This window comes from Artibeus jamaicensis, unplaced genomic scaffold, assembly GCF_021234435.1.
Source record: "Artibeus jamaicensis isolate MK-2021 breed Jamaican fruit bat unplaced genomic scaffold, CSHL_Jam_final contig_465, whole genome shotgun sequence".
Lineage (NCBI taxonomy): Eukaryota > Metazoa > Chordata > Mammalia > Chiroptera > Phyllostomidae > Artibeus > Artibeus jamaicensis.
Window position 1 is genome coordinate 16,451,646 of NW_026521843.1, and position 14,939 is coordinate 16,466,584.

A 14,939-nucleotide genomic window follows, 5' to 3' on the forward strand; every position below is an offset into this window, starting at 1 on the left:
ACTCATCGTCGTCATCTGTGCCCTGGGAAAGCCTGGCCAAAGCCAGGCCATTTTGGCCGGCATGCGCTCACTCTGTGATTCATTAGACCTCATGCATGCCGCTGCTTTCCAGGACGAGGAAGGGAGCAGCTGCTGGGATTCTCTGACAGCCTCCCAATTCCAGTGCCTCCGAGCAGGCTGCTGCTCCCCCTGATGTTGCCTGCTCATGACTCATGGCTTGTGGGGCCTTGGTGGCCTCTCTGACTTGTCATTCCTCAGCCCACTCCTCTGCATAAGGCTCTCCCCAGCTGACTTTGCTATGACAACTTCCTGCCTCATTACTGTAAACACTGAATGTCATTTTCCAAATAGTGGTCCCCAAACCATCATGTTCTCTTCTGAGAAGAAGCCAGCCTCATTTGTAGACATCACCGTGCTTACCACCAGGATTTCACTGTGTCCCCCTTGCCACACTGAAAACTGTGCTGTTGGGGGCATCTCTGTCATTAAAAGGGGTGAGTTTCCATAGAGGCAAACTGCCCAGGATCTCAAAACCAAAGGATTCTTGAGACTGACACTGACCCACAATCTGAGAGTGGACAAGCCTCAGTCATTTGTGCCAAAATTCTGAGCAATGCAGAGCCAATTAAGGTGTTAATGGCTTCTTACATATGCAACCAGCTCAGAGGGTGCAAAACCCTTTACACCCTTTACTGAACTGACCCCACAGCACCACGTGAACAGGACCAGCAGTACCATCTCCACTGTACAGATGGGAAATGGAGGTTTGCAAGGGGATGGGATTTGCCTAAAGTCATAGAGCTCTTTCATGGAACTTCCTTTAGTGGACCATCAAATGCTGGCCTTTTGTATTTCTTGTGCCTCTACAATCCTAACAAATAGAAGGTAGCCAATAAATGACTGTTCATTGAACTGATGATTGAACAGTGAGCTATGACTTATATTCAGGGCTTTGATTCACAGCATAACAATTTTTCTCTGCTGCACTACTCTGGACTAATCGAGCCTTTGCAGCCGTGGGTACAAACAGTCTGAAGTCAGACTAGTCAGCTCAGACCCCTCCACTCTGTCCGGCCACTGAATTTCCTCATCTGTAAGATGAAAGATAACAATAGCACCTGCTTCTCTGTGTTATTGAGTGTTAGATAAGAAAATGCATGTGAAGTGCACAGTAGTGACTGGCTAGCAGCTCTAGGAAGTGCTTAATAAGTGTTAGCAATAGTTGTTATTATTCAAGGGTAAGGACTGGGCATTATGTATCTTTGTAACCCAGGACTTAGTACAGTGGTTGGCACATGCACATGAGTTTAGGGCTCAAGACACTTGCCTGCCAACACTGACATGCCTCACATGACATGGAGCAAGTCCCTTCCTTCTCTGGGGCCTCAGGTCCCACACCCGTGAAATGATGAAGTTGAACTGGTTAGATCCCACAGTTCTTCCCAGCTCCAAAATGCTCTGGTTATTTCAGTGGTTCTCAATGAAGGTGACTTTTGTACCACAGGGGACATCTGGCAATGTCTAGAGACATTTTTTTTTTGGTCACAACCAGTACTGGCATCTCAAGGGTAGAGGCCTGGGAAGCTGGCTGGGGACCATGCACAGGACAATGTCCACAAAAAGAATTGCCTGGCCCTAGATGTCAATAATGCCAGGACTGAGCAACTCGGATCCAGCTCTACACAAATACCCAGAGCTCTCTGAACTGCTGGGCAAGGGCCTGTGCCCTGCAGTTTGCCAAAGTGCCCAGCGCAGCAGAACTCCTCCACATAGCAGAACAGTCTGTGGAGCGCCCCTTCAGCTGCACCCCCATCCTCACCACACTGATCTCGTTGGAGGCAGGGAGGCTGGCTCAGCCATCTTTAATTTAAATTTAGAATCACACCTGCTCATCACCAGACTCCGAGATGGCTCTGGCTGGGCTCGGGGAGAGCATCTGTGCACCCAATACACAGAGCCCAGCCTGAGGCAGAGATCCTGTCAGGGTAAGGGCAGCCCTAGGCAAAGCCATTGAGTTCATGGCCTTGCCCTTGACCCCTGCTCCCACTCTCCCACTGCAACTCCCACCTTCCAGGTGTCAGACCAGCTCTGGTGATAGGAGAGTCACCACGGGAAGAACATTCACTGGACAGTGTGTGGGGGGCAGGGGAGAGACCCTGAAACAGGTGGCCATGCTCCTTGTTTTCACCACATGTGGGGGGACACAGCCATCACATGCCCCCTGGGCTCATCTGTCTTAAGGCTTCTTTCTTGATGCTCCCTTCCCCTGAGTGCCTGCTGAGAGGCTATGGGTTTCCTGGAACAAGCACCGATGAGGAATGGAGAGACCTGGGGTCCGTTTTGGGCCATATCACGTCCTGTTTTGTCTCTCTGACTGTTTTCCCATCAGCTAAAAGGGAACTGACTTGGAAGCTGGGAGCACAGGAAGATGAAGGGGGGAAGCTCGCTGCAATCCCTACGGCTGTCACACTAACTGCACCGCACAGGGGACCACGCCCTGCTGCTCAGAAGTGCTGAAATCGCTCTTCCCCTCACACTCACACACATTCTCAGTTGATGTTTCAGGGAGACCCCCAACTCCACTTTCCCCTGCAACATCAGTGAGTCCCCCCACTTCCTCACCCAGCACCTCAACAGATTGATGCCCTGAATTCCCAGGAGCCCTGAGCAGCCCCCTCTGGTCTCTGTGAGGCTTGTGGGGCAGGAGGCAGAACAAACAGTCCACAAGGCTGAGCAAATGCCTACAGGATGGCACAGCAGCTGAGGCCACCGCCGGGCCCACCCATGGATGAGTGCCCTTACCACCTGGACTTCTCACAAGAAAGGGAGGCCATGCTGGAGGGAGGCTTGGCCCAGAGAACAGCTCCTTCAAAACAATGGGCAGCCCCACAGCCAACATTCCTGCCTTCTTGGGCTGGCTGGGAGACCCCAGCCACCTGGGGACAGAAGATGGATATGAGTTTATGTATCCTTCATAAAGGAAGGGACAGCATCTTTCTCAAAGCCAACATTTCATTCCTGCTGGGATTGTAGCAGCTTATAGTTTTTTGAAGCACAACTAAATATAGACGGGTCAGCAGGGGAGTGGGGTGGATTACTAAGAGGTTACTGAGGAGGCCATATAGCTTTACTGAAGAAGCCACAGGCAGAACGCCCCTCCCCCAACCCGGCACACGCAGAGGTGGAGGATGGGTAACATCGCTGTTCAGATGGGACCCCCTGCAAGGTATTTTCTTAGAGAAGCTAAATCTAAGCTTAGCTAAAAACCAGAGGTCTTTCTCCCGAAAACACGCCTAAAGAAGGATTTCTCATTCTTACTGATTATAAAGTAATCAGATCTGAGGCCATTCAAAACTGGGGTCTTACAATGGTACTTACACTTATGGAATGAGAAAAAAAGCAGGCACAGAGATGCCCTGGTTCAAGTTGGCTTTCTAATGTCATCACTTTGAGAGGCACAATAGACCACTAAGTAAGCAGGTGAGTATCTTCCGGAAGCACAGAATAGCTCACTGACATGAGTACTGGGTGTGACTTCCATGTGTGTAAGCCTTTGATGTTCTAGAACAAAGGTTGTTCCAAACTCTGTTGAATTGATGCTGTTGTAGTCTCCCTGACCATTCCTGCTCTGGGGTCCCACACTCCTGTAGGACCTGCTTCGGTGGTTACAATAGTTTGCTCTTTGCCTTCCCGCCAAAATTCTGCTGGTACAACCCACCTTCCAGCATACTAAATTACTTTCACTTTGACCTTTTAACACTCCCCTTGGCTGTTCTCTTCTTGGTTCCATCTGGATTTTGGGAAATGAATACCCACTCATTAAATATCCACTTTACCAGCTGGTTCTCTGGCCTCTGGAAGGGCCACCAGCTTGGCCAGCCAGAGGGCCCCACAGAACTGTCCCTGAGACACTGTCCAGGAAAAATGAGCAGTTATGGTTCAATCTGGTCCCTACCCATTAAAGGGCAATTTTGAGTTTTAAGTAGATGTCACAGACTTTGGAAATTTGCAGCCCAAAGCCAAATTGCCTTTGATATGCTGAATTTGGGAATGGAAAAAAACTTACCCATGCTTCCCCGGAGTGGGTACCAGGAGGATCTCTCTTCCAGCCTCGTTGTGGGGCAGCAGCTGGGCAGCGTACCTCCCAGAAGGCTGAGGGTGCCTGTGCACGGAGACGGCCAGCCTGCAGTGCTCGCTGCTGCTCCTCATCCACGGGCTCAGGATGGTGTGCTTGGAGTTTGCCGAGGTGTTCAGGAGGAGGAAGGAGCCTGCTGAGAGACAGGGAAAGTGACTCTGCAGGTGTGTCCAGGCTGGTGGACCAGCAGGAGCTCTGAGGTGGGATTTAGAGACCAGTGGCATCAAAGTCTGCAATGCTGGAGGTCTTTATCACTTCCTTGCACACCCCAGCCCTCTTCCCCGTCTCTTAGGTTGTCCCTGCAAGACAATGGTGACTGAGGAGCGGGCTTTATAATTAGCAGACCAAGGTTCTCACCTTAGCACCCCTGCTTATTAGCTCTGTGTCTGAGTCTCAGGTTCTTCACCTGCAAAATGGGAATGAAAACATCTATTTCAAAGGGTGGCTGCAGGGGTACGTGAAATGAGCATGGACAGTACTTGACCCAGTTTTAAGTAGGGAGGAGGCACCCTATTAAATAACCTTCAACTGCCTTCTAAGTTAAAGTAGAGATGACAGCTCACAGATTCTTTGCCAGCCAGTCGGCACAATTAACAAAGTCCCATAGGAAAGAGGGGAAGATGAGTATGTATTACCTAATCCCCAAAGAGTGACCAGAGTCAGAACCCCAACCCAGGTGCTAAGACATTCTTATAGATTTACATCCTGGTCTAGGGAGACAGCCTGATAGAGTCACTCACACCATAAATGTGCAAAAAAAAAAAAAAAAAGCCAGGACATCAATGCCATCTTGTAAATATCAACACAAGGTACCTCACCCCCACAAACCAGGACACTCCAGGTATCTCAGGCAGTCCTATAGGTCACAATTTAAATCAGAGCTGACTTGAGTTCTCCATATCACATTCAAGTCAAAGTGAGACACAACTCACAGCTGTTGGACAATTCAGTGTTTCCTAGTAACAGATGGGTTGGCTCTAGTCTCCCACAGAGTCGTGACCGGTTGAGTGGCTTGGAAAGGAAGTACTTGGGTCACTTACTATGCAGTAGTTAGGATCACAGCTTCTGCTCCTTTGTTTACTAGCTGAGTCATCTTGGGCAAAGCACTGACTCTCAGGATTCAATTTTCTGTTTATAAAATAGGGTGGAAAGGGTTGGCTAAACTTAGTAATCTCTTAAGATTCATTTCTGCTCTTGACTCTGTGAGTCATGTGAATTTGCGACTGGTCTCCACAAAGAAAGTCCCGAAAAATCCCCCCTAGTGCCGTGCCTGTGGCAGAGTGTCCCTCTGGGGCAAGCTCACCCTACTTCCAGTAGCACTGGCGAACTGACCTGCAAGAAACCCATGTTCCTGGGACTACTGTCAGCATAAAAGCAGAGCATCCCTTCTGATGCATTAACTTCACTGGCCACGCTTCTGTATTGAATTTTGGGGCCATTAGATGCTGCTTCTCTTTCAGGGGCAGCTGTTCCAACAAGATCCCTAACGCTTCCAGGGGGAACCAGCTAATGAGTGCTCAGCCTTTTACCATCCTCCTCATCCCCTGTGCCTCAAATTAGTCTCCTTCTCCAGATAACCCAATTTACCAAGTAGGCAAATGAATGGAAGACTCTCTATAGCAGCCTGCAATAGAGAATGATACACATAAAGAAAAAAAGAGCTGGAGGGGGGCTTCCTTGGAGAAGCAAAGCAGTTGCCAAGGAGAAGGTATTGTCTTGAGATTGGAGATTTGCAATATTCTGGAAGTAGGTAAGTGTGACTTTGGATTAAAATCAGGATGAGGTCAGCACAAGACTGTTTCTGAGCTGGATGGGGGACATGGGTCAGTACTGGGAATGGAACCCTCTGTAATTGTTAGAGAGTTTTAGCTGGGCACATGGGCCTTTGAAAAGTGTTCTACAACCCTTAGTAAATAATCTACATTATCACCCTGTTTTACAATGGGGGAGACACACTTGTCATGGACATGAGGTAAAATAAGAGGATTAGAATCATCGACTCTGAACTAAAAAGGACTTAGTGATTGTGTAATGTAACGCCCTGGTTTTTCTATGAAAGCATACTGGAGATCAGAATGGAAAAATGACTTATTCAAAGTCTTCAACTGAAAGTCCAGACCAGATTCCAGGTCTCTGACTCCTAACCAGTGCTATTTTCCCTCTGCCTTTCTGCCTATCAAAGGATATTGTTCCGCTGTATCCTTTGTCCTAAAACATGACCAGGGTGCCCTGTGGCCCAGTTGTGCTGTGCAGGAATTCAGATGATGGGAAAGGAGAAAGAGGCACATGGGCACTAAACCGAACCCATTTGTCCACTGGCTTCCTTACTCACTCCTTTCTGCCATCATTTACTGCCTTCCTACTCTGAGCAAATATCAGGCCCTGGCTCTGCCCTGGGGACTCGGACATGAACCAGACACAGTTCTGACCTTTAAGGCACTTTCTGTCCAAGAGGGGTGATGAGATGTCTGCAGTAACTACAATCAAAAGCAGAGGTGCTGAAGTCACAACACACACAGGTAAAGCACTTTGGGAGACTCCAGGAAGGAGACATGAAGTTCAACTAAGATTCATAGCGAAGATGACCTTGGGCAAGAAAAACAAAGGTACTGGCAGAATCCGCTGTGCAGGAGTTGCAAGGCATGCATGTAGAAAATGTGCCATTGTGTTCGGCTGCAGAGCAGGGTAATGAAGAGAAGCCGGGAAATAAGAAAGGCTAGGGTGAGGGGTGTGGGACCAGACCATAAAGAGTATTTCATTCCTGGCCGAAGATGTTCATCTTTATTTTGTGGACAACAGGCAGCCAGAAAAGGTTTCTGAGCAGGACAGTGACATCATCAGAGAGGTGCTTCAGGAAGATTAATCTGGTACAGTGGGGGAAAGTCAGTATTGAGTCAGCCTCACCCTACCCCAGCAGTCCACACTCGGCAAGGATGTAACTGAACGTAAACACGATGTGTTTGGTAAACTACGGTTTTAAGCACAGGCGCCGTGCTGGGAACAGACTCAGGATGACTGGGTTTCCAATATTGTACTAGATTGGAGTGTGCCTGTCCAGAGCAGGTGAGAGTTCTGGAAACCCCTGTGGGACAGACTCTTGTTCCAGACACTTTGGGGGCATGGTCCAGGATTAGGCTACAGCCACACATGTCACACATAAGGTGCCCTGGTCTGAGATGGTACTCCAACGTATTCAAATTGATGGGAAGTCTAATTGAAACCAATTGTAGAGCTTCTAAAAGAAAGAATGTGGCAAAAGATTACATGTGTGTGCTCATGTGCACACAGACACATGCAAATACAAACACCCCACCCCCGGAAAACTCAAGTTCCCAGCAGGAGAAAATGAAGCTGAAGGTGCTGGGACCTGGGGTCTTTCTGCGCCACAGTTCCTCCCACCTGGGTGTGGAAACATGTAAATTCAGGCTTTGTGATTCAGCACTTCAATAATGGGGCTCTTTCAAAGCTGACTGGAAGATGGATGATTTTTCCACTTCTAATATATGAGATGATGTTCATATGAATTTTATTTGGTGCAACTGGACTATCAATAAATAAGAGACTGAAGTTAAAGTATTTTCAATGAAACTCTATAGTTGAGAGCTATCTCTCCATCAGCAGTTTTCCTCAACCAAAAAAAAAAAAAAAAAAGAAAAAGAAAAAGAATACATTTCATAAACTCCTTGGGATATTGTCAGTATAAATCTTTTAAAGTCAGTGAGAATTTATCTCTGCTCTCCCTCTTTTCTGTTTCCTGCTTGTTTGGCTCAGGATAGCCTGTGGCTATGTGAAGGCTCCCGGTGGCCTGGCCCTGGCCGCTCTCAGACCTTCCCCCACTGTGGGCCATGGGGGGGTGGAGAAGCAGAGTAAAAGCTTTGTTTATACAGTGCTTGGACTGGGTCCTGTTTTCCTTATTATTGGACTGTGTTGATGTGTCCAATGATCAAATATGAAATGGTTATTATTTTTACCTTTGGTCACGTATACAGGGATGCGTCCCTCTCATCCCAGCCAGCAGGGTTCAAATCACAAGCCCCAAACCAGGGGCCACGGACCTTAAGATCAGACCCTTTCATATCCAAGCTCTGTCTCTATCCAGCTCTAGGCTTTAGATGAATTATTTAAACTCTTTCAACCTTAGTTTGCTCAAATACGATATGGGTATAGCCTGCCTGGTATGGCTTTTGTGGAGATTAAATTAAATAATACGCATAAAGTGTCCAGAATAGTTCCGGGCTCTTCATAGGTGTGCGGTACACGGTGACTTCCTGCGTCGAGGGTGTCCTAATCTGGAAGTCCTTTTATCATCACTCTACTCGGAATCAGAAGGATTGGATTTGAGCCCCAGCTCTGCCACTGCAGAGTTTCCTTTGTTTGTGAAATGAAAGGACTGGATACAGTCTCTCTAAGGACCCGCAGCTCCAAACTGTCAGTAATTCTATGTGCCTGCCTAGAATATTATTAATCTAAAGGAACCCTGTCAGGTCTCCAAGCCCCCAAGTCCTAAGGGCTTCTCCTAATTCACCTCTCTGGGGGCTCCATACTGAGAGTTTCAGTCAATCGGCCAGATACTCTGTGAACTGTGATTCCCTGTGCCACTTCCTCACTTCCGATTTACACAAACGCATCAGGGGCTCCTGCCCTCGCGTCATTTGTTTCTGTGGGTACTTCTGATACAAGGCTGGCGCCGCTGCTAAATGGCTGGTATAATACAGCGCTTGCCACAAGGCAGGTGTTCAACAACTTTTATAAACCAAAGTAATATATACATATGGTAAGAAATAAAATTGTTCAGAATAACTACTACTACTAATAATAACTTTAAAAAAAACTATCTCCAAGTGATGTTCCTCTCACCAAGTCTCAAAAAATTACACCAGTGTGGTGATTATGGGGTCTGGGGGGTAGGAAGGAAGGTGGGTAGAGGTGGAAGAGGGTATGGGGGGGATCAATGGTATTGAAAAAATACAGTAAAAACGAACTATTAAAAAATAAGTAAAGATTCCTAAATTCTTTTGCCTCATGACTCTAAATATTACGATCACAGTGGTATTTGTGAGTACGACAAATTTAGGTTCCTTCCATTGATAGTATAGTAAGAGCGATGATGCTATCCCCCTTCTAATACTCGATTTTTTAAATCCCTTTCAACTCTTTTATTACTCACCTTTTTAACTTTCCATGGCAGATTTATGACTTGTTCCACCAGCTTCAGACAGCATGGCCTCACTCTCTGCACTAGAAGATGAAGCTGTGCGTCTCTCTGCCTTTGTCTGCGCTTCTCCTCTCCCACATCCACCCCCAAGGCAGCTGCGCTTTTCCTCTCCATTGTCAAGGTTGTATAAGGATGATTGAGTTTTGTGTTTTGTTTGCAGGTTGATTCTGAACATTGAAAATCGATAAGCAAATCTCTTATACTGATGACTGTATATTTTGCACTGCAGTGAACAAGAGTTATATTTATAATCTTCTCTACAGGTCCGATAATGCACCCCACTCCATGGAGAATGTTTCCAGTATCAAGATCAAATGAATATTCTCTCTCTCTCTTACACACACACACACACACACACACACAGCCACTTGTCAAAACTGTGGCACATTTTCATTTGCCTTATATTTGACTCAGGACTTTCTTGTGCAGTTTGTTTTTCTAGAATTCTCTAATTGCTTTTCTCTATTTTCTATCTTCTTTCTTTCTTCTCTTTTATTTATTTTCTATGTGCCTTTTTTTTTTTTTTACCATATCACTAACACTTCTATGTATTCCTTGACAATCATCAGGTCTTTTTGAAGTCACTGACTTCCTGTTTTAATTTGTAACTGGCTGTCTGGGCATTCAGTGCACTTAAACTATTCTGGAATTTCTTTTCACTGGGACACTTCCATCAGTCCCACCATCCTGAGGAAATTTCTTCAGGGGCCAACTTCTTTGTGAATTTTTGAACATCTCAAATATTTTTATTTTGCCTTCACACTTGGTTGACAGCTTTGCGGGCCACAGTTTCTAGATTAGAAATTATGCTGTAGAAATTGGAATGCCCAGCTTCACTGCTGTTTGGCATCAGTGACTGAGAAGTCTGAGATTTTTTTATTGTTAATTTCTTTGTAGTCCATCTATTTTTTTTCTCTTTGGAAGCTTTCAGGATTTTTAACACTGATGTGCTAAAAAACTTCAATTACTTTATCTAGGTAGGCTATACTTTATCTCTATAGAAATTCCTATGTGGCATTTGATGGGCTCTTTTAATCAGAAAAGACAAGTCTCTTTTATCTTTGATGGGTTCGTTTTATTGTTTATCCGATATTTTCATTCCCCACACCTCTTTCAGTCTTGACTCTTTCTGAAGAGCATTATCATGTAAGCAACCTTTTACCTAATTTATCTTTGTTTCCTCTGATGTCAATTTTTAATGTTGCTACTTCTTTTTATGCTTTTGAGCTCTTCGTATTGTTAGGGAAAAAGACAACTTGCCTGAAATAGAGTCCCTTGTGTTAAGCCCCACATCACCAAACTGAGAAGTAATACCTAACTTAATTCCAGTTTTAGCCTTTCCCGAGGAATGGAATTTTAAACTAGTCAACCTGGAATTTTCTGGTCAGCACTAATGAGGTCAACTGTCTGACAGACCTTGCTGTCTCCTGAAGGAAGGTGACCTTGCCACAACCAATCCACTTTTTGCCAGTCCTGCTCCCTTCTGAATATATCTTTCATTTTGTACAGCTTCTTGGAGGCCCTTTTATTTGCTAGAGGAGATGCTGCCCAGTCATAAATCATTGAATGAAGCCAGTAGGATTAAAATTTTCTCAGTTGAATTTTGTTTTTTAACCATATGGATCAGTCCCTTACATTTTCACAGGAGAGACTAGGAACGCTGGAAGAACTTCCAAGTACGTAGATTGTGCTTATTCCCTATGTCAGAACGGCCTGATGGCGAAGGTCAGGGATAGGCCATGTCACAGGTGCCCGCTCTCCAACACCGGCATGATGGATGTGTTACCGTGGGCATCACCGCTCTGCTCTAGTAGTCATAATTCTTTCAGTTCGCTTAGGGGCAGCCCTAGCTCTTTCAGTTCTCTTGAATTTTTACAAAAAAAACAAAAAAACAAAAAAAAAACTCCCTTTATCTTTCCCCTGTGGTTAAACATCCTGCTCTCTTTTAGCCTGAAAAACAGTGTTGAAAAGGGGCTGGAGACCATATGGGTTCATAACACTGTAGAGGAAATTCTGCCTCCTCCTTCTTGCACATCCTTCTGGAGGAGACTTATCAGTACTCCCGTGGTGCCTCCCAGCGGGCGGGCTCCCCCTTTGCTCTAACACCACCCCCCTCTTTGGGTCTCCTCAGCCAGGGCGACCATATTTGCTCCATCGACAGCTTCCATCCCCTCTTTGTGCCCTAGAAATCACTCATGGCTCCCTTCCTGTTCTGTTTGCGATTCAGAATTTATTCCTCCACTAAATCCTTTATTATCACTTTAGTGGGATTGCAGGAGAGGAGACAAATGGGCACTCAATCCACCATTCAGAACCAGAAGGCTCTTAATCATTCTTTGAGTGAGAATCTGAATAAACAAAAATGTGAGTGGACAGATTGCCATCTCAATAAATCACACATGATTCTGGCACTACTGGCTAATTGTATATATTGCGATTAGCCTGTTAGATCATTACTATAAGCTGTCACTTATTCAAGTGATTATGATGCCATTCACATCAGGTGGAACCTAAGGAGCAGCAGAAGTTTAATGGGCTGGAATATGGACCAAAGGAGTGCAGCAGGAGGCACACAGGCCTCCACCACCAGATGCGGAGTCAGGGAGCCACGCTCCACGGAACACGAGCCCCGCAAGGTGTTCATGGGTGTTATGAGGATGCTCTGAGATGGAGCAAGTTGGAGGATTTCTGGGTTAGACAAAAATAAACGGGCTCTTTTACTGCAGGAATTCTGAGAACCTCAACACACCAATGAGAGTTTTGAGTCTTCAAGAGTGGAATACAAAATGAAGATTTCCCAAACTCCTTTAAGCACAGAACTCTTTTTGCCATTATGTATAATGTACCACATGATATGCTTTGGAAACCCTCCTCTAATCTATTTCTGCTCTAGAGACCATTTGCAGAGAGTAAGAAAGGAAAAAAATATCATGAAGGAGAAAAGGTATTCTAGAGGGGGAATAATATCTCTATACGTACATCTACATTTATATCATCTCTTAAATCTTGTGTCTTCTCCGTTTGTCTGACTTTCAAACTGTCCTCTCAGCAGGAACGCGCCTTAGGGCAGAACAGTGCTTTCGGAAAGGCTCCGCTGAGTTACTGCATTGGTCTTTCTACCTGGGGGGGGAACATAAAAATGCTACATTCCGTATCTGACTTCGGAAATGTCAGAGCCAGAAACAAACATGGCGGCCACACAGCAAGGTCCCTGCTGCACTTGGAGTACCTGCCCAAGTTCACACTGAGTGTCAGTGGTGGGTCTGAGCCTGGAAGCAAGGCGTCTGCTCCCTGTGCGGTGGGAAGGCCGGTTTCTGCCCACCCGTGATGGAAATCTATGGCGTTTCCAGACAAACGTCCTGTGGTTTTGGTTCCCAGTTGCCCCACCACCACTTTCCTATCTCTGCAATCCCACAGCTCTGAGGAACAGGCCGGTAGGTCTCATGCCCACCCATGTGACTGTCCCCAGAGGTCACAGACTAAGGTCTGGGCAGGTAGGACCCAGACAGACTAGTCCTCCCCTGAACATCACAAATGGAGCTCCAGCATGGTCGCCAGTGGCCAGGCAGTATTGGGAAATCTCCTTTGCTCATGCGGCCTTATGAAGTGGCCAGATCAAATTGGGGTCACTGAAAGAGTCCCCTTGTTGGATATTTTACAAGTTCTAATTCTACTGCCTATGCAGGCTCAACTCAGGTGTTAGATTTGAGAGCAGAATTTTGAAGTTTATAGGAAAGAGCAGGTGGAATCGCCCTCACTGGCATGCTTTGGAATAACTCAGGACTCCAGAACTTCAAAGACCTAGAGCTCTTGGCAATCATTTAATGCAACCCTTTTACCGTGCAGGCAAGGACACTCAGTCAGTGAGGGGAGAAGAATGCCTGGGTGTCTGAGCTCTGCTAGGTCCTGGCATCTCCGGTCCCGGTCCCACGCTGTTTACTGCCTGCCTCACTCTGCCATGATGCCAAACATTTGGAATTAGCTCAGCTATGCTCTCCCGCCAGGACTTCGATTTATTGCTTTTCTGCATCCTCTTTGGGAAGCACTTTGAAGAGAAATGGTATCAATGTTTGAGATCAAATGATTAGAAAAACTAAGTGTATTCATTAAGGAAGGAAAGGGAGGTAGAGGGAGTTAATTTTTCTTGACAGTATTATTAATCTTCACATAATGAGTTCAGTTGTAGCTTAAAGTAGTAGTACATTTGCATGTTTGGTGGCATTCTGTAAATTACCTCTCAGAGGCACGAGTTCCCTAGGAATGGTAAAATATATCTATGCTTGTATGTGTGCATAGGAAACTCATGTGTATTTGTGTGTTTGCACATATGTAGCTACATCTATTTACATACACACACACAAGTCTACAGGTGACCCCTGAACAACCCGGGTCGGAACTGCACAGTCCCACCTACGCAGGGAGCTGTTTGCAGTCGACTGCAGTTCAGCGGGCCGTGCAGTTCAAACCCTCCTTGCTCTCGGGCACAGGGGGCAAACACAAGGCCCTCCACCTTATTTTATCCAGCCCAGCACCTTGCCCCTAGTTAAGGAGTAGTTACATTTACACAGTCCTAACATTACATTTGGCCCTTTGAAGGCAGCCATGAGGCTGACACCCCTGCTCCAGGGTCAAACTCTGTGGTTGGGAATCCACATCTGCCCAGGGCCCACTGCTGTTATACATGGACTTCTGACTGCGTGGAAGGTTGGCGGCCCTTACCCTTACACGATTCATGGGTCAGCTGTGTACGTGTATATACAGGATCTCTGACTGTTGAAAAGAATAAACCTTTTGGGGGGAAGATACATAGGTTTGTGTGTGTGTGTGTGTGTGTGTGTTTAACCAACAGATTTTATTTAGGAAAAGGAAAAAGCTGATAACCTCTACATACTGCATGTGTGTCCTGGGGTGTCAGCCAAAAAAAAAAAAAAAAAAAGACCATAAAAGGCAAAGCAAATAAATAGAAGGAAACAGAAGCTAAAGTGCTGAGAAATCTTTTTTTCCCTAAGAGCTCATTTTGGTAATCCTCAAGGAAAACAGAAAAGCACTTGATCTGACACGAGGGAGAAAGGAGAAGCCAAATGAAAACTAAACAACCAATGTAATTCAATGAGAGCCCGGAGGGAGGCGCTACCAGTATCTGCTGCAGTTAGAAGACCAGACAGAGTGCCTATGACGTAACAAAATCCACTTCGGAGAGTTAGAGGCATGGAACCAAGTTTTCCGTGTCCCACAGACGTTCTTAGCTCTGGAATCAGATTGTTCAATTTTTGTTTTAAGTCTCAGCTATCAGGGTATACAAATCTTCTATGTTGTTTTAAAAATTTTGCTAAGCAGTAGCAGATTTTTTGAGGGTGAATTTTATTGATTTTCTTAAATTAAAAAAAAAATTTAAAGCAATTTTTAAATAAAAGGCAAAGCCGGTAAACAGAAGGAAACAGAAACAATGCATTCCTTGTGGGGGCCTCACAGGATCCCAGCCTTGTGAGTAATAAGCTCTGATATCCACACACCTCGGCTCTCAGGCCCCCCACTGCTGATGAAAGAGAGCAAAATACTGACAACTGAGCCCTGTAGCTGCTGGGCAAG

At 45.9% G+C, this 14,939-nt stretch overlaps 1 protein-coding gene across 1 annotated transcript in view; it reads right to left on the minus strand.

The window, feature by feature from the left end:
- Window positions 1-14,939, minus strand: part of ALK (ALK receptor tyrosine kinase) — a 634,712-nt gene that overhangs the window by 288,888 nt on the left and 330,885 nt on the right. Inside the window, exon 4 of the mRNA XM_037146752.2 lies at window positions 4,067-4,268. Within this exon, the coding sequence (XP_037002647.2) occupies window positions 4,067-4,268 (202 nt within the window). The remainder of the gene's footprint in view (window positions 1-4,066; window positions 4,269-14,939) is intronic.